Below are 17,164 nucleotides of genomic sequence, written 5' to 3'. Positions count from 1 at the left end.
GGTCTAGACGGAGGAGGGCTTCAGAGAGCGGCTTGTGCCAAAACCTAAGGGGTGAGTTCCCTGGAGGAAGGAACAGAGAAGCAGATGAGAGAGCTCAGGGCTCCCCAAGCAAAGCAGAGTAACGCGGCTGGCTGGTCGGGGAGGCTAGGGAGAGCGTGAGGAGAAGGCGGGGTCCCCAGAGACCTGAAAGTAGCAGGACCCGTCCCCCCTGGAGTAGAGCTTGGACTTCCTCAGCTCCCATGACCACCAGAGGTGAAGACTGCATTTTTTAAAAGATTGCTCCTACCCTGCCACCCCCTTGGTCCGTCAGGAAGCCCCACGGAATCTCACCCTCAGTGGCTCTGGAATCGGTTCCCCTTCTCACCCTCTGCTCAGCCCGGCAGACGACAGCCTTGTGCCCCCCCCCACCGCCCCTGCCTCATACCCTCCCCCACAAGCTCCATCGCCAGCCGCAGCAATGGGTCCCAAATGGAAGGGTGATGGATGGGGTTCCTTAAAAGTTTTCATCGTTTCTTTCTTTCTTTTTTTAATGAAATACTTTTTTTTTTTGTCTTTTTGTCTTTTCTAGGGCCTCACCCGCGGCATATGGAGGTTCCCAGGCTAGGGGTCCAATCGGAGCCACAGCTTCCGGCCTACACCTCAGCTCACAGCAACAATGGATCCTTAACCAACTGAGTGAGGCCAGGAATCGAACCCGCAACCTCATGGTTCCTAGTCAGATTCGCTAACCACTGAGCCACGACGGGAACTCCGAAATACCTCTTTTCTTGCTCCATTTCCTCTCTCGATATTTTAGGTGTTAAACACTCTATTTCTGCTTTTTTTTTTTTTTTTTTTTTTTTTTGTCTTTTGTCTTTTCAGGGCCACACCTGCAGCATGTGGAGGTTCCCAAGCTAGGGGGCTGATCGGAGCTACAGAGGCCAGCCTACACCACAGCCGCAGTCACAAGGGATCCGAGCCGCGTCTGCAACCTACCCCACAGCTCACGGCAACACCGGATCCTTAACCCACTGAGCGAGGCCAGGGATCAAGCTCCTGTCCTCACGGATACTAATCGGGTTTGTTCACCTTTGAGCCAGGACGGAAACTCCTATTTCTACCCTTTTAACGATGATTCTGGACCTTTAACTACACAGAGGTACTAACCTTAGTTAGTGTCTTAACCCTTCCGTTTTAACAATAAGAATTAAAGAACATCCTTCCCAATTTATACGCTTTTTAATTTAATCTTACAAATTAAACTGCATTATTTTCTACTGAAAATATTAGTATATATTTCCCTCTATGCTCAACAGTATCTGGACTCATGATTCCATCTTATGCGTCAGAACTTTCTACTGGATAACTTTCCCTTTTTTGAAGCTTATTCTACAGATTTTCCTGTAGTGAATTCTTGGTGGTAAAACTTCCCAGGTTTTTGTCTGTTTTTTTGTCATCTTAAATGTCATTTTGGAAAGAGAGTTAATTCTGGGCATATCATTCCAGGGCAGCAGCTGTTTTTGTCTCAGAATTTTGAAGATTTTCCAGATTCCTTTGCTCAGAAGTTCACATTCACCTGTAGGTGACGTGTGTTTTCTCTCTGGATGCTCTTAAGACCTTCCTCTGGTTCCTTCCTTTCTGTCTTTTCACTGAGAGGTCGCCAGGTGCACCTCGCTTAATCCTGCTTCATGTATGTTTTACTACCTGGATCTGTGACTTCCTACCACTCATTAGTTATGGAAAATTCTCAGGCATAATTTTGTTTCTTTCCTTTACTCTGGTCTTTTCTTTCGAATCTCTTCCTAAAGATGTGTTGGAACGCCTCGTCCTTGTCTTCGTGTCTCTCAACCTCTCCTCCATGTACTTCCCATCCTCTCTCTGCACTGCGGTCTGGTAGCCCTTCAGGTCTGTTTTCCAATTCAAGAGATATCTTGAGCTTTTCAGCGTCTAGAGGGCACTGCCAGTCTGCAGCTATCTTACCCTGCTTAAGAATCCTGGCTTGGGGAGTTCCTGTCGTGGCTCAGTGGTTAACAAACCCAATGTATCCATGAGGATGTGGGTTCAATCCCTGGCCTCGCTCAGTGGGTTAAGGATCCAGCATGGCTGTGAGCTGTGGTGTAGGTTGCAGATGTGGCTCAGATCTGACGTTGCTGGGGCTGTGGTGTAGGTGGGCAGCCACAGCTCCGATTCAACCCCTAGCCTGGGAACCTCCACATGCCATGGGTGCGTCCCTAAAAGGAGAAACAAACAAAAACAATCCTGTCTTAATGCAAGAGTCTCCAGTTTACGTCCAGCTCTGTGAAGTGGCTGCAGTTTATCTTTTACCCTTGGGTTGGTTTCCTCTTTCAGAGGAACTGTCTTTTCATGTTTTCTCCATACCTGTCCCTTCTCTGTTGACGTCGGCTCGTGTTTTCTGACGACTTTACTTTCTTGGCAGCTGGCCTTAACGTAAAATCAACGATCGGTTATCAGTTTGAAACTGGGGTTAGGAGGACCTGAATAAATGGGGTGGACAAGATTCTGGAGGAGAAAATAAAGTAGCAGAGCGAAGAGCTGAAGGTGGAGCTTTCGTGATTGCTCAGAAAAAGATTCTGGCCCATGAAATAGAAAGAGCAGAAGACTGAATTCCAGCGATCGCTTCCAAAGGACAAATGTCGTTAAGAAATTTTCAGGAGTTCCCATCATGGTGCAGCAGAAACAAATACGACTAGGACCCATGCGGTTGTGGGTTTGATCCCTGGCCTTGCTCCGTGGGTTAAGGATCCGGCGTTGCCGTGACCTGGGGTGTAGGGTGCAGATGCAGCTTGGATCCGGCGTGGCTGTGGCTCTGGTGGAGGCCGGCAGCTGTAGCTCTGATTCGACCCCTCGCCTGGGAACCTCCATATGCTGCGGGTGCGGCCCTAAAAAGCAAAAAAAAAAAAAAGAAAAAAAAAAAAATAGAAAGAAAAAAATTTTTTCAGTGGCTTCCCATTGTTTATAGGATAAAGTTCAACATTCTGGGCATAGTTTATAAATCTCTTTGTCACGTGACTCTTATTTTCTCAGCCTCATCTTTCACCTTTTAACTACTGAAGGGGCACAGGATATGCCACCCCCAAAATTCCATTTTGCCACTAGAATTCTTTTGAGCTGAAGGCATTTAAGCCCCTATAATCTTTTCTCTACCTGAAAGCAGAGTTTTCCCCCAAAATGTAGGAGAACTCAATGGCCATTAATCCCCTTCCCAGGAGCAACCTTCATCTTCTTGGAGAATTAAGCGCCATATGCAGAAGATTTTGTTATAAACATCCTCTCTCTGATTTATTCTTCTAAGTACCCATTATTCTTCCAAAAAGCCATCTGCCTTTTCCTAAGTGCCCGTCCTCCCCAGCCCTGTCCCTATAGAGCTGGGCATAGAGACCCCAAGTTCAAGCACCCTGCTGAGCTGCTCAGCTCCAGGCACCCCCAGGTGTAAGTCCAGCAGGCCCACTAGACTTTGGACATCTGGCTCTTGTTAATCTGGCTTTTGTGAGCCTAATTTCCAGGGCCCCTGCCAGAGGCCGTAAGATGGTATTGTTTCTTCTCTATGCTGTTCTCTTTTCCCTGCCCTGCCCTTTGTGAAGCCCAAACGCCCGGAACAGGCTCCCTCACCTCTCTCTTTATTGAGCACCTGCCTGTTTGCCTTCCCACCATCTCTCTTTGCCGGGCCAACGTTTATTTATAATTTAAGTCCTGGCAGAAAAGTCACCTCCCCTGAAATTCCTCGCTGGTTCTTCCAGCCAGAGCAGGTACCAGGTGTTCTGTTCTCCTAGAGTATTTGTTAAGATAGTAGATCTGTTTTTTGTTCATTGAACTATAATGGAATTGTTCTTTTCTTTCTTTTTCTTTCTTTTTTTTTTTTTTTTTAGGGCCATACCCGCGGTATATGGAGGTTCCTAGGCTAGGGGTCAAATAAGAGCTGTAGCCACAGCCACAGCAAAGCCACATTCAAGCCGCATCTGAAACCTACACCACAGCTCATGGCAATGCCGGATCCTTAACCCAGTGAGTGAGGCCAGGGATGGAACCTGCATCCTCATGGATGCTAGTCAGATTCATTACTGCTGAGCCACAGTGGGAACTCCTGTAATGGAAGTTTTCATTGACCTTGGCTCTGTCCTCTCACTGAGTATTTAGGACATGGCAGTCTCTGTAGTGGAACCTCTGTGTACTTTGATCTGTTTAATGCTCATACGCTTCTGAGACAGTACTGATACTATTCCTATGTTACAGATGAAGAGATAAAGCTTAAAGATTATGGCCGTTGATCTCGTGTCTCCATTGGACTGGACCACAGGGTGCCCAGCTACCTGGTTGGGTATTATCCTGGATGGATCTCTGAGGGTGTTTCCACATGAGGTGAACCTTTGACCAGGAGACGGAGTAAAGCAGATGGTCCTTCCCCGTGAGGGTGGGCCTTGTCCAATCAGGTGAAGGCCTGCATGGCCCCAAAAGGCTGAGCAAGGACGAATTTGCTCTCTGCTCAATTGTTTTCAAGGTGGGACAGTCGGTCTTCTCTTGCTTTCAGACTTGGAGTAGAACAATCCCATCAGCCCTCCTGGGTCTTAACTTGTAGATGGCAGCTTCCATCATTCCGTGTGGGAGTCGATTCCCTATTTTACGTGCATCTCCTAAAGTCCTGTTGCTTCTGTTTCTCTAGCGAACCAGACTAACACAAAGCTCTTAAGAAACTTGCCCACAAACAACTAATAGTTTGCGGAGATACTGAACTAAGGGGAGGTTCTGGATACACTTACCATATCGTATCTCCGGGGTGACAATAGCATGAATTAAAAAAACGAAAGTCATTTGTTTAGGCGAGAAAACTGAAGCTCAAAGAGTAACGTGGTTTTGGGTGTAGAACTGAGGCCCGTGGCCCGTGGCCAGACTTGGCCCTGACGATTTCCTGACCAGGTGAAAGCCCCTCTCTGCACGTCGCCCTTCTTGGCCTTGTCCTCTGTGTTTTGCCAGAAACACTTTGTACTTTTCACATTGTGAAGATGGCACTGAAGGACACTGGTAGTGCCGCGCCCTTGAACTGAAGGCACAGGGAGCATGTGGGCCATGCCTTTGCCAGCACCCCACAGTGTCTGCACGGAGACCGAGTTTCTTGTGTTGACCTTCAGATACCCTTGGAGGTTCCGCCTTCCAATCACAGGCGGGCTTCTACTAACCACACAAGTGGAATCTGGTGCAACATTACCATTTAGCTTTCTCTCTGTTATAGGAACAAAGTTTTCTTAGACACTTGGTCTGCTCCTGGCAAGAGATGGTGAAAAGGGTCTCTTTACCTTTTGGGTAAAACCTAACCTGCCTGGCACGCCAAGATTTGTGTTCTATCAAAATTCCTGGGCTTTGTGTCTTTATCAGGGCTTTAATACTTGGGATGACAGTCTTCTCAATATTAAAAGAGCAAAATTTTATTCACAACCATGTAGACATCCATATTTAAAATCTCACATTGTCACTTTGTTTCAATAGATAAGCATTACATTACAATGATCTGTGATCCTGTTTGATCAAATATTCAAATCTGTTGATACTTTGACAACTTCCCCAAATGAAATTCTTTCTTTTTTCCCCCAGCTGTCGGTATCAGGTTTATTTGTTTTTTATAGAGTAGAGTTGATTTGCAGTGTCGCGCCAATTTCTGCTGTACAGCCAGCCAAGTGACCCAGTCATGCATATGTGGACATTCTGCTTTTGCATTCTTTTCCGTCAGGGTCCGTCCCAGGAGACTGGATATGGTTGCCTGGGCTGTACAGCAGGGCCTTGTCGCCCATCCGGTGGAAACGTCATAGTTTGCATCTACTAACCCCAGACTCCCCGTCCCTCCCACCGCCTCTCCCTCCTGCTTGGCAGCCTCGTCTGTTCTCTATGTCCATGAGTCTGTTTCTGTTTTGTAGATGAGTTCATTTGTGTCATATTTTAGATAAGATCGAATTTTAAATGACATCTTTTTAACCTCAAACTAACTTTGAGATTTCCCAGAGACCCTGGTGAAAGATATGCTATCTCAATCAGGTTTATGTGGTATGAGAAGCTATGTGGGAAGAATCATCAAATAGGAACTGATGATAAACCTTAGCTTATGTGTGTATGAAACTATCTTACTAACATAGGGTTTTTTTTTGGGGGGGGGGTCATTTTTAGGGCCACACCTGTGGCGTATGGAGGTTCCCAGACTAGGGGTCAGATCGGAGCTGTAGCTGCTGGCCTACACCACAGCCCCAGCAAAACCAGATCCGAGCCGCGTCTGTGGCCTACACCACTTCTCATGGCAATTCCAGATCCTTTAACCCACTGAGTGAGGCCAGGGATGGAACCCGCATCCTCATGGGTATTAGTTGGAATCGTTACTGCTGGGCCACGACGGGAACTCCTAACACAGGTGTTTAGAAACTGGACTTCATAGAAATTTGTCAATATCCTCATTGTCCACTTATTATCTGAAATGTTATATGGCGCAGAAATAACTAAATTTCCTTATCAAATGAGTCCTTATCATATCTCTAGCCACTTTTTTTGATGACACTCATGGCATATGGATGTTCCTGGGCCAGGGACTGAACCCGTGCCAAAGCAGTGACAAAGCAGGATCCTTAACCCACTGAGCCACCAGGGAACTCCTCTAGGCATTTTCTAAAATTCTTTTTGTCGTTGACAGTTAATGCTGCACTCTGACTTTTTCCAGAAGTGCCTCATCTTCAGAAAGACACACAGAAAAAGACCTCCGACAAGTACAGGTTTCTGGTAGCTTGCAGGTGGTGCCCTGAACTGCAGTGCGGACTGCCCTTTGACCCTCCTTGGAAGGGAGGGACCACGCCAGCTCCTCCTCATCACCCAGGTGGCAGACAAACATCAGGAACGTGAACCCTGGGTCCCCTTCTCTCGGTTAAAAGGGCTCCTTCAGGCTCTTGGAAGTGCACCCCCGCTGGAGACCTGCAGTTACAACGGACTGGGGGGGTCCTGCTGTGGCGCAGCAGAAACGAACCCGACTACTATCCATGAGGATGTGGGTTCAATCCCTGGCCTCGCTCCGTGGATTAAGGATCTGGCATTGCCACGAGTTGCTGTGGTGTAGACTGGCAGCTGCAGCTCTGATTCAAGCCCTAGCCTGGGAACCTCCATATGCTGCAGGCGTGGTTCTAAAAAGACGAAAAAGAAAAAGAAAGAAGAAGAAGCCCTGAATGGGGAGTTTTCTCGGAAGCAGACGTCCTCCTGGGGTGGACGCCCTCCCGAGACCACGAGTCGCCACCCTCGTCTCCAAAGTGACACCTTCACGCCTCTTTTGCCACTTTGCTGGGTGATCTTCCTCGCCGTCACCGCACGGGAGGACAGCGGGCCCCCACTCTGGCCACGATCGCCGCATCGACCGCCTCGGCCTCAGCCGCACAGCCGAGCCCCTCTGCTCTCCTGCGCCGCTGACTTCGGCTCAGAGAAGCGCCGTAGGTCATTTATCAGCTGAACAAGCAGGAGCCTCGGCCAGAGCGGCTTCGCCTCCGTACCTGGCTGCACCTCCACTTCGGCAGCCAGTACAGAAAACGAACCAACGGGCCACTTGGGGAAAACAGCTCGATGCTCTCCAGGTGCCCGCTTTGATTGATTCGATGCCAACTCATTTAGCTCCTGCCATCGCTGTGTCTCCCCCGGGCACTGTGTTCTCCCCAAGGTCTCAAACACCGAGTCCCCAGCCAGCGGCTCTGCATCAGAGGCCTCCCGGTGCTTAGAGAGACAGAAGCCAGCTGGGCACTCAGCACCGTTCTTCCACGGACACGAGATCATGACCCATGAGCTTCGTGATGAGACAAGAACGACTCGAGCCTGACGGTAACCGAGAGATGGGTGCTGGCACCCAATGCTTTCCCAGCCAGGGGCCCGGTAAACTGAATTCAGCAGGAAAGCCATCGGGCCGGTGGTTCCAGCGGTTTCGCAGCCCCCCAAGCAAATCACACCCCACCGCCGCCGAGGCCCCAGATGCCTCCAGGTTTAGAAACCAAAAGCTAAGGGCAGCCGACCGCCAAGAGCCAGCGAGGGTGTGCGCTGGAGCCGATCAGCAACGCGCTTCCTCTGCTCGGGTCCTTCTGGGGGGACCCTGCCACTGCTCTGCTCTGTGCTCCCTGACCGCTCAGGACACAGAGCAAGGCCAGAGTGAGACTCATCAGACAACGCTTTGCCTTCTTAGGACAAAAGCTCAGAAGAAGGGACGAGGCGCAACAGGGACCACCTCTGGGGAGGAAAAGCATCCCCGCTGTGGAGAGTAACACATCAAACGTCCCCAGTGTGGCCGAGCCGGGAAACCAGCACAAGCATTTTTTTTTCCTGCGAACAAAATCTTAGAAAGAGAGAAAGGGCACTCACCCTCTGTTGCCAACAGACCCTGCAAGCAGGTGGAGCGTCAACCCGGGAGACAGACGGACAGGTGAGATTCTTACCTTCTGCTCCCTTTGGCCGCCGTCCCAGGTGCTGCGGTGGCAGCAGCCTTGGGGCAAGTCGTGTCCAGCCAGTAAAGTTGAACCCCGCCGCCTACGCCGACCGCTGGGAGGGAGAAAGTGTCCTTTACCCTTTTTGGTTCTTCTGGCCAATCTGCGGATTAAACTGGCAGACTCAACAGGAGCCGATCACACAGAAGTTGAATCACGTACCTGCGTGGGAGAGACCCAGGGAAACGGAGCGACTCACCCCAAAGGCCAAAACTCTCACCGTAAATTCCATTTCAGCTAAAGACAGAAGAGGATGCTGGGGCTTCGGGAACTCCAAGGAGACTAAGGCCATTCACACGGAGGCAGAAAAGCCACTTTGGGTAAATACACCTTTGCTGAGCCAGGCAGAGACGGAGAGGAATTTTCACAGACTCCGCAGGTTCCCCGCTGTCACACTCCTGGTTCCTCCTGTAGTTTCCTGCGGTGACAATTCTCTTACTGGCCCTTTCTCTACATTCTTCAGGCAGCTAAACAGTCAGGTAAAAAGAAAGACTTCTTGAGTCTTCTGTTTCTTAAAAATGACATGCCTAAACGCATCGTGATTGCAAAGAGACACGCTTTGGGGTGAAAAATTTGTTCCCCGGTACCTCGCTAGGTCCAGCTCTGACTCCAGGCTCCAGACTCCCCTGGGCGCAGGAGGGCCCACCAACCAGGCCCATCCGCCTGCTGCAGAAAAGCTGAGCCTGGGTAGGTGACCAGGGGCCCTGGCCTCAGGCTCCTGCCCTGTCCTACCCCCACCAACCCCCCACCCTGTGAGCCCAGCTGTGTCTCCACAAGGGAGGTTGCTCAAGGCGTCCTGTCTCAGCCTGCCCCAGGCTTCTCTGAATCTCTTAAAGACCAGATTATATCAACAGTTCTTTTTCTGTTGAATTGACAGTTGTCATTTTAAACAGCAGGAACCCGAAGGCCCAAAACTCCCCACAGGCCTGGTGAAACACTCGAAGCCCTTTGCAGAGAAACCTCAGGGACGGTGACGTTTTATTTAGACATGGCGATGCCTGCCGCCTTCTCTGAAGACAGTGTTCAGGGTGCTGTGGTCGTGAAGCTGGTGGAGGGAGCAGGATAAGCCGCCCTAAAACATGTCTCTTTGGAATACTAATTATTTGAAGCTGGTTGTTTTCTAAGACATAGAAGACTTGGGAAAAAATTCTGAAAACCAAGTGGGAGTTACTCTTTTAAATGAAACATTTACTCTTTACTCCTCTTTTTTTTTTTTTGGCTGCACCCATAACATGCAGAAGTTCCCAGGCCAGGGATCGAACCTGTGCCACAGCAGTGACGAGGCCTGATCCTTAACCCACTAGGACACCTGGAGACTCCAGGAACACTTACTTTTTTTTTTTTTTTAATAGCTGCACCCACAGCATATGGAGGTCCCCAGGCTAGGGGTCGAATCAGAGCTGCAGCTGCCGGCCTGCACCACAGCCACAGCAGTGCAGCATCCGAGCTGTATCTGCAACCTACACCACAGCTCACAGCAATACCGGATCCTTAACCCATTGAGCAAGACCAGGGATTGAACCTGCAGCCTCATGGTTCCTAGTCGGGCGTGTTAACTGCTGAGCCAAGAAAGGAACTCCCAGGAACATTTACATTTTTAAGGGAAATCTCCACATGTCAGGATGTCTTTCTTTCTGAAGGTGGAAGAGAAGGCTGGCCACACCTTAGAAGCTCTTAGCAGTGCAGAGGCCAAGGCTTCACTCTGTACCGCCAGCCCTTTACTTCCTGGGCTTTTCCCGGTGGCTCCCCAGGAGCTCGCGCCCCACCCGCAGCATCCCTTTTAGGTCTTCAGGTGAGGATGGCATTGCGGGGCGGGGAGGTGGGGGGTGCCTTTGGGCGAGTTCCTTGCTTTTCCTGGGGCTCTCCCTGGTAACATTATTACACTTCTGTGTGATTTTGGGCTTTTGGTCTGTTCTGCCAACTGGAAGAAATGCACAGCGTGAGAGTTGCGAGCTCAGTTTTATTTGGGGAGAAAGGAAGGTGTGGCCTGGGAAGCGGCATTGCAGAGAGAGAGCTCCAAGAACCGCTCCAGAGACGGGGTTGGGGGGGGAGGTCTGCAAATGTGTGATTTTGCTGAAGGGAGTGGGACATGCAGCCACACACATTTTGCAGGTCGCTGCTCAGCCCGAGAAGGTCACTACTAGTCACGAGGAGCAGATGTCACCCCTGAAGGATTTCAGTGCTTTTCTAGATGTAAAGAGATACAAGAATTGGGCTCGTAAAGCTTCTGCTGAACACAGCTCTCTGAAGACCTGTTGGGCCAGGTTTCCCGGAGCACAGAGGGCCTCCCCCCCTGATCGCCACCCGGAGATATTTCGGGGGTGTTGAGGGGCTGCGGGGGCTCAGGATTCAGTCGTGGAGAGGCAGGGGGCCCGTCTCCAGTTCACAGTCTCAGGTCAGTTCAATTCTCAGACTGACCAGAAGAAACCAACAGTGCGGAGGAAAATTTCTTCCTCCGGGAATTAGCGGTTTCCCTGTGAAGCACTTTTTCCCCTGAGGCAAGGGTGCACCTGTACCCCCCTCCCCGCCTCCCCCTCCCCCAGGCTTGGGGCGGCTCATGAGATGTAGGCTGGGTGAGGAGCCGGCTACACGAGGCAGGGGTTCTCTTCCAGTTGTGGGACCAGTTCTCTGCTTTTGAGCATCTAATGTAGAGGTGAGTAGGTGCCTTGAAAGGTGAGCATCAGTTGTGACACTGAGGGAGGAGATACATGGGTGCCTGGCTGAGCGGCTGGAATCTGTCCCCTGTGGACAGGTAACCTCGCTATGAAGATGATGGCAGGAGCAAGGAGGAGCTGCTGGGATAAAAGAGAGACCTCGTAGCTCCCATTCTTGGGGTCCAGGAGCCCTCTGAACTGCACATGCACAGACAGGCTCCTCAGGGGCCAGAGAAGGGAGGGGCTCCAGACCTCAGAGCATCCTGTCAGCTCCCCAGGGACCCTCAGCTAGAACCCACCCTGACTCAGAGGTGCTCGTGCTCCCAGGGGAGGCCCTGGGTCAGGTCTGCTTCGTCTGTCCGGCCAGACGAAGCAGGATGATTGGCCACGTTGGGGACACGGCTCGGATGGTCAGTGTCGGGAAATGAGACACACAAACACGGGGAGATCTGGACAAGGCTCTTTCCTTCTGAGAAGGCTTTGCAGGTGCTCAAAAGGCCCCTGCAAAGAAGAAAGGACCCTCCCTATTGACCCTAACGCAGGCGAGGGGCCTGTCCCCTTCCCGTGGGTCGGGTCAGGGCGCACATTCTTCTCAGTTGGCTCATTCGGAGCACATTGGTGCTGGGAGAAGCGGGAAAGAGGAGGGGACTGCAGGGGGGCCTTTCAGCTGAAACCAGAGCAAAATGGAGGCACCGAGATTTCCTTTGATAGGAAGGACATCACGTTACTTTCCACAGCCAGAGGAAGCCCGGAAGGACAGCTCTGTACCGAGATTTAACCCACCCCTAAGTGTGTGGCTCTGGCTGTCTGTCTGTCTCCCTGTCCCTCCTCCCCAGCCCTCGGTGCTGTCACCACGCGTATCTTCTCTCTTCCTGAGCACATTTCCTGGCTTGCCAGTCTCAGTTTCTTTGCTGAATTTTTTCTCCAAAGGGACAAGAATTGGGGACCTATGTCAAGTTCGCTGGCTTGACATTGGGGTGTAGGGTTAGGGTTCAGCCTCTCACCCCCCAGCCAGCTGAGAACACACCCTGATACTTCTCAATACAAGGCCAGTGATGGGAGCTGTGGTTCCGGGATTCACGGAAAGCAAATGTTTTCTTGAGCCGACCCTGGCGTTTACTTTTTTGGACTTTGAGAACGTATCTTATTACATTATCTCCCGGTAAACCCGTGGCTGGCCTCCTATTGTCCTCTGGGTATTTCATGTGGTCTTATTTTCCCCAATAATTCCGATTCTAATTCAGCAGCACCGTGTAGCGGAACCAAACCTGGCTGCGCTCCCCGCGCTGAAGCCCGCTGCTGACACCGGGCTGTGGGGGAGGAGAGCGCGGTGGTTCTTGCGGGAGCCAAGCGGATGTTGAGGTGGGCAGTTGGGTTGGGGAGGTGACCAAGGAAAGTCAGGAAATGAGGGGCTTGGGAGGCGGATTGGAGTCCTTGCCTTCTCCCCTGAGTTTCTAGAAGCGTGTCCAGCCTCTTCTTCCTGGTGGAGGGAGACCCTCACAAATGGAGACTCCTTTACAGACGGAAACGCGTCTTACGAGTCCTACTTGGTTTTCAGTTTTTCCTTGTTGCTCTTTTTTAGAAAAGAACCAGCTTATAATAATAATTATAATAATAATAATTAATATCCCAAGTTTAAGGTGGCAAATTCTGCTCCCTGACATTTGCATCTATATATAAAAGTAAACACACTAATGATTTTATGTTTTGCGTGTGACGGGAGGGGAAAGATGGGCGTTCAGACTGGTTCACAGGAGATGTGGAAGCAGCACAAGCATATTCAGGGTAAAGGCATTTTGAAGTGAATGGCAAAGGAGGACAAAGGTGGATTTCTCACAGCAGGAGGCAGCCAGTTAAAATCACTGCGACCGAGTGGGATGGAAGTTCTGCCTCTATCAGTCACCTTCAGTTTACAAAGACTTGCAAAATACCTCAAAGACAATCAACATCCTGGAAGCTTGTGAAACGCAACACATTTTTTTCCTAAATAACTAAAGTTATTTCTTAACTAGTTGATTCACACAACTCTCCAGGAAGGGGGTTGTTTTTAAACGGCCCTTAATTGATGCATAAATAATCTCCTGTGACCCGAGTTGCTGTCCACAGTTTCAAAATTCAAAGCAAAGATTTTCATTAAAAGATGTTCCCTAGAATTGATTAAAAATCAAACACTAAAACTAAAGAAAACAATTTCACCAACTGTACAGGTGATAACTTCTCTCAGGCTAAAATTATTGCTACTGATTCTGGAAATTTGTGGGGAAAAAAGGGAACTTGTTGTTACATCCAGCACAAGTTTGTGGGCTTGTTGCACCGTGTGGCCAAGCAAACTGATGAAACATCAGAGTTTGGAGCAGAGAAAGGTTTATCGCAGGATCAGCCGAGGAGAATGGATGGCTTGTGCTCAAAAATCCAAACTCCCCCGTGGTTTTGGTGAAGGGTTTTTATTGGCAAAATGTGGGGTGAGGCCTCTAGGACTGTGGCTTTATTCTGATTGGCTGGTGGTGAGGCCGCAGGGCGGGGCTCCAGGAATCTCGCCCTCAGCCTTAAGTTACCATCCTCCACCTGCAAGGGGGCCTCGTTCCTGCAGAAGAACTCAAAGGTATTCTTCTAGCCTGTGCACGTGGGTTGGAAAATGTTTTCTAGCGTAGCCAGGTGAAGAGAAGGAAGAGTTTGTGGAGATAAGAGGTGCAGCTTAGCTCAGAGGGACAGCCTCTTGAGCTGGGGAGCTGACCTTGGGCATGTGGTCCTGTCCGTCTTTATAGCCCAGGGAGAGGAGAGGCCCCAGGATACACCTGCTGGTGGGTTGGGGGGGCACAAGGCCCCTAAAGGGGTGGGGTGAGGAGTGGGCCATACCCCTTTCCTAGTGGGGCAGGAAGGAGCAGGCAGGTTGCACAAGCTGGGGGAGGGGCATTACAGTGAGCCGCCTGGGGCGGTGATAAGGTCTTGCCGAGGCTTTGCAGTCACCCTCCTTGAAGGGACCTTGAAGTCCAAGGCTAGGGTTAGACGTTGGGTTACCCGTGTTCCTTAAGGAGGAACCGGGCCCCGCCCCAAGGCTGCACCGCCCCCTGTCTCTGCAGCCCTCTTCCCTAATGAGCAACTGTGAATCCGTCCTTAGAACTCAGGGAAGGGCAAGGAGATTGAATGAAATCTATTTCCTACCAAGAAGAAACGGGAGCCACAGAAAGGTCTTTGTGCCCAGGAGGGGTCCACGGGGCCCAGCTTCATCTCATGGTCACCACTCGTGGAGCCCGAGGTGCATGTTGGCCCAAAGCAGCGTCTCCTCAACCCCTGTCCATGCAGCAGGGGGACCAGACCGCTCAGGACGTTCGGGGCAATCCGAGATTCTTCCAGCCCGGTCTCAGGGCCTTCTCGTTGAAGCCCCCGACACGCGAGGCCAGTTTATGGCGTCTTGTTGTCAGGTTGCCCCGGGAAACCGTAGGGATCCTGCCATCTTTTCTCTGCTTTTGTTCCCGAACCGAACTCGGTCCCTCAGCGGACACAGCAAAGCCAGGCTACCTGATGAGCATGGGGAAGGACAGTTACACAGGCGGTCGTAGGAGCCCCAGCAAGGGACCATGGACAGAGGGGAAGCCCAGGGGACTTGGGGGACCACCGTAAGGTCGTAACTGCTCAGGAGGCCGTCAGAACAGGCCGCCTGACTAGTCAGGGTCACGGGGGTGGGGGGGGGGTGAGGCCTGCTTTCAGGTTCAGGCCAAGGGCAGAAGCTTGAGGACTGCTTTTTCCTGCTGGGCTGCTTTTCCTCGTTTCTGCATATTCCCTCCCTTCCTTCCTTGCTTGGGCGCTTAGGGAAGGTCTCGGAGACAAGCCTTTTTCTACAAAGACCTGAGGGACACGGAGGGGCTTGGGCAGCAGGGAGCGGGGTCCTTCTCGTTTCCACGTCGAGACTGACAAAGTCTAAAGTCTCCTTTGTGTTGACAAATCTAAATGCTGAAGAATGCTCCCTGTGGAATTTTTTTGCTTAAACCTGAGAAAGGGAAGAGAAATAACAGCAATGGAGTCCTGTGAACATTTTTCAAGCTCGTAGGAGAACTGGAGCCGCCCAACCCCAGAACCAATCGGCAGAGCTCCAAATAGGAGCACGGAAACTTCTGGACCTGATGGCAGTTTCGGCTCCATCATGTTGGGCTTCTGGCCAAGACAGGACTGACCAGACCCTTATCATGCCCCTCCCCCTCCTTGAGCAACCTGCCTGCTCCCTCCTGCCCCGACTAGGAAAGGCCTGCGGCCCACTCCTCACCCCACCCTTTTAGGGGCCTTGTGCGCCCCCAACCCACCAGCAGGTGTATGGGAAGACCCCACCTTTCCCCACCCACTCAGCGGGTCAGCAGGTGTATCCTGAGGCCTCTCCTCTCCCTGGGCTATGAAAACAGACAGGACCCCTTGCTCCATGTCAGCTCTCTCTGGTCATCAGGGGTCGTCCTGCTGCGCTTGCAGTGCCTCTTATCTCTGTAAACTCTACGTTCTCTTCACCTCGCCTTCTCAATAAACTCTTTCTTCTTTGCAGCCCAATGTGAGTCTGGAAATTCTTCTTCCGTCCCGCGTGCGCAGACCACGACCCCGCGCTTGGTGAACTGCGGGTCGTTAGGAAACTGTGTTAACCCTCTGGGATTAATTCTCTCGTCTGTTAAAATGGGAACAGTGATACTGTTTACGCAAAGGGGTAGGATCACGGACTGAGAGATCGAGGGCTCTCGCCGGCTGCTCTAGGGCAGAGAACGGCCGAATCCGGGCCGAGTCTGCACCCCGCGGTGCGAACGCCCAGCTCCCATCCGCTCCCCCTACATTTGCCTCCCCGCAGTCCGCACCCCAACCTCAAAGTCCCCTGTCCCCTCCCTCCTCTACAGATGCACTGTCCCTCCCCCAGACACTGTGGGGGCCCCAGCTCCCAGGAGACCAAGCGTCCCGGGCACCTCCTGGGGACAGCGGTCCTGAGAGGCTGCGTCGTCCGGACCCCTTGGCCATCACGCATGGTTACACCAGCCGAGAAAACTCGGTTTCTAAGAAGAGCTGCTCTCAGCTATTCAGTGCGGCCACCGATGGAGGAACTGCCTTAAAAGGGCCCCATGGGAGCTGGTGGGAAAGGCTAGGTGACCGCATACTGGAGGAGAAATTTTAAAAATCCAAAGAAGCAGGTCTGTATAAAAGAACAACAGTTTCCCCACGCTGGCTTTATTGTGAAAGATGCCTTTTTTCAGAGAACGATATCCACCTGAAAAGGGGGTCAAGTTTGGGTCACACCACTTTGAGCCTTTCCCCTCAGAGCAATTTGCCAGAGAACAGCCGGCGAAAGTTCCCAAGGTTTTAGGGAAAAGGTATGTGGCGCCTGCAACGCATAAAACTCTTAAATTCCAACCTCCACCCGCCCAGAGCTCACACTCGCTGCTTTTTCCCCAATTCCAGAGAATTCGGCGAAGCTGCAGTTGTCATCTAGGGACAGACTCACTCTTGGGGACCAGAGCCTATCATTCAGGAGGAACAGTGTCTGCCCGGAGTGGAACAGAAACAAAGGCAGAGCTCTTAACCCCCGGGGCGGTGAGGCCTGCTTGGGCTCCCGGCGAAGGAGGGATTGAGGGGAAAGCCGCTGGCCCCTTCGTCCGTGCCGGGGACCGGCGCAGAGCAGCCTGCTGACTCGGAAATGAACATTCAGGACTCATTTGTGACGGTCAACTGAAAAAAATGCGCAACCTCAAAGGTGAAAGTTATGTTTTATTCGAGCCGCTTCTCAGGTCACTCCGAGGGCACCTGAAGAGGTGGGGTGGGATCGGTGGGGAGCCAGGATGTATAGGGGGCTTTGCAACAAAGCCCGAGGGGGGGGGTCATAACAACAAAAGATTACTGTTTGTTAAATAAAAGCAGGCATCTCAAGTGGACGAATCTAGCAATTTTCTAGGTATGGGAAGACGCCAGATCCTGGGCTCCTGAAATCTTCCCTTTGAGGTGAATTTGGTCTCTGGGGCCAGTATCCTGAGCTTTGCATCCTGCGTCTCCTGGGCCGTGTCACTGGGG

The 17,164-nt window shown here is 51.4% G+C and overlaps 2 protein-coding genes across 7 annotated transcripts in view; one reads left to right on the top strand and one right to left on the bottom strand.

The window, feature by feature from the left end:
- UNC93A (unc-93 homolog A) overlaps nt 1-8,526 on the bottom strand; it is a 37,508-nt gene extending 28,982 nt beyond the window's left edge. For 3 of the 6 annotated variants that reach the window (XM_085015466.1, XM_021085952.2, XM_085015564.1), the window contains exon 1: nt 8,359-8,493. The gene's annotated coding sequence lies outside the window, so the exon portion shown is untranslated. Of the gene's footprint in view, nt 1-8,358 lie in introns of all 6 variants that reach the window. The other 3 variants (XM_085015519.1, XM_085015551.1, XM_085015579.1) reach the window with 3 other exon arrangements.
- LOC146405862 (uncharacterized) lies at nt 7,788-16,912 on the top strand. The gene is made up of 3 exons (XM_085014975.1): nt 7,788-8,033; nt 8,183-8,959; nt 16,559-16,912. Exons 1-3 carry the CDS (start codon nt 7,788-7,790, stop codon nt 16,784-16,786), a joined length of 1,251 nt encoding a protein of 416 aa, XP_084871101.1. The 3' UTR covers nt 16,787-16,912.
- The last annotated feature ends 252 nt before the right edge of the window (nt 16,913-17,164 follow it).

This window comes from Sus scrofa, chromosome 1, assembly GCF_054392235.1.
Source record: "Sus scrofa isolate SSC_HxYL_T2T_F1_AM1 chromosome 1, Sscrofa_HxYL_maternal_Yorkshire_Landrace_v2.0, whole genome shotgun sequence".
NCBI lineage: Eukaryota > Metazoa > Chordata > Mammalia > Artiodactyla > Suidae > Sus > Sus scrofa.
This window is presented reverse-complemented; position numbering and strand designations above follow the sequence as displayed.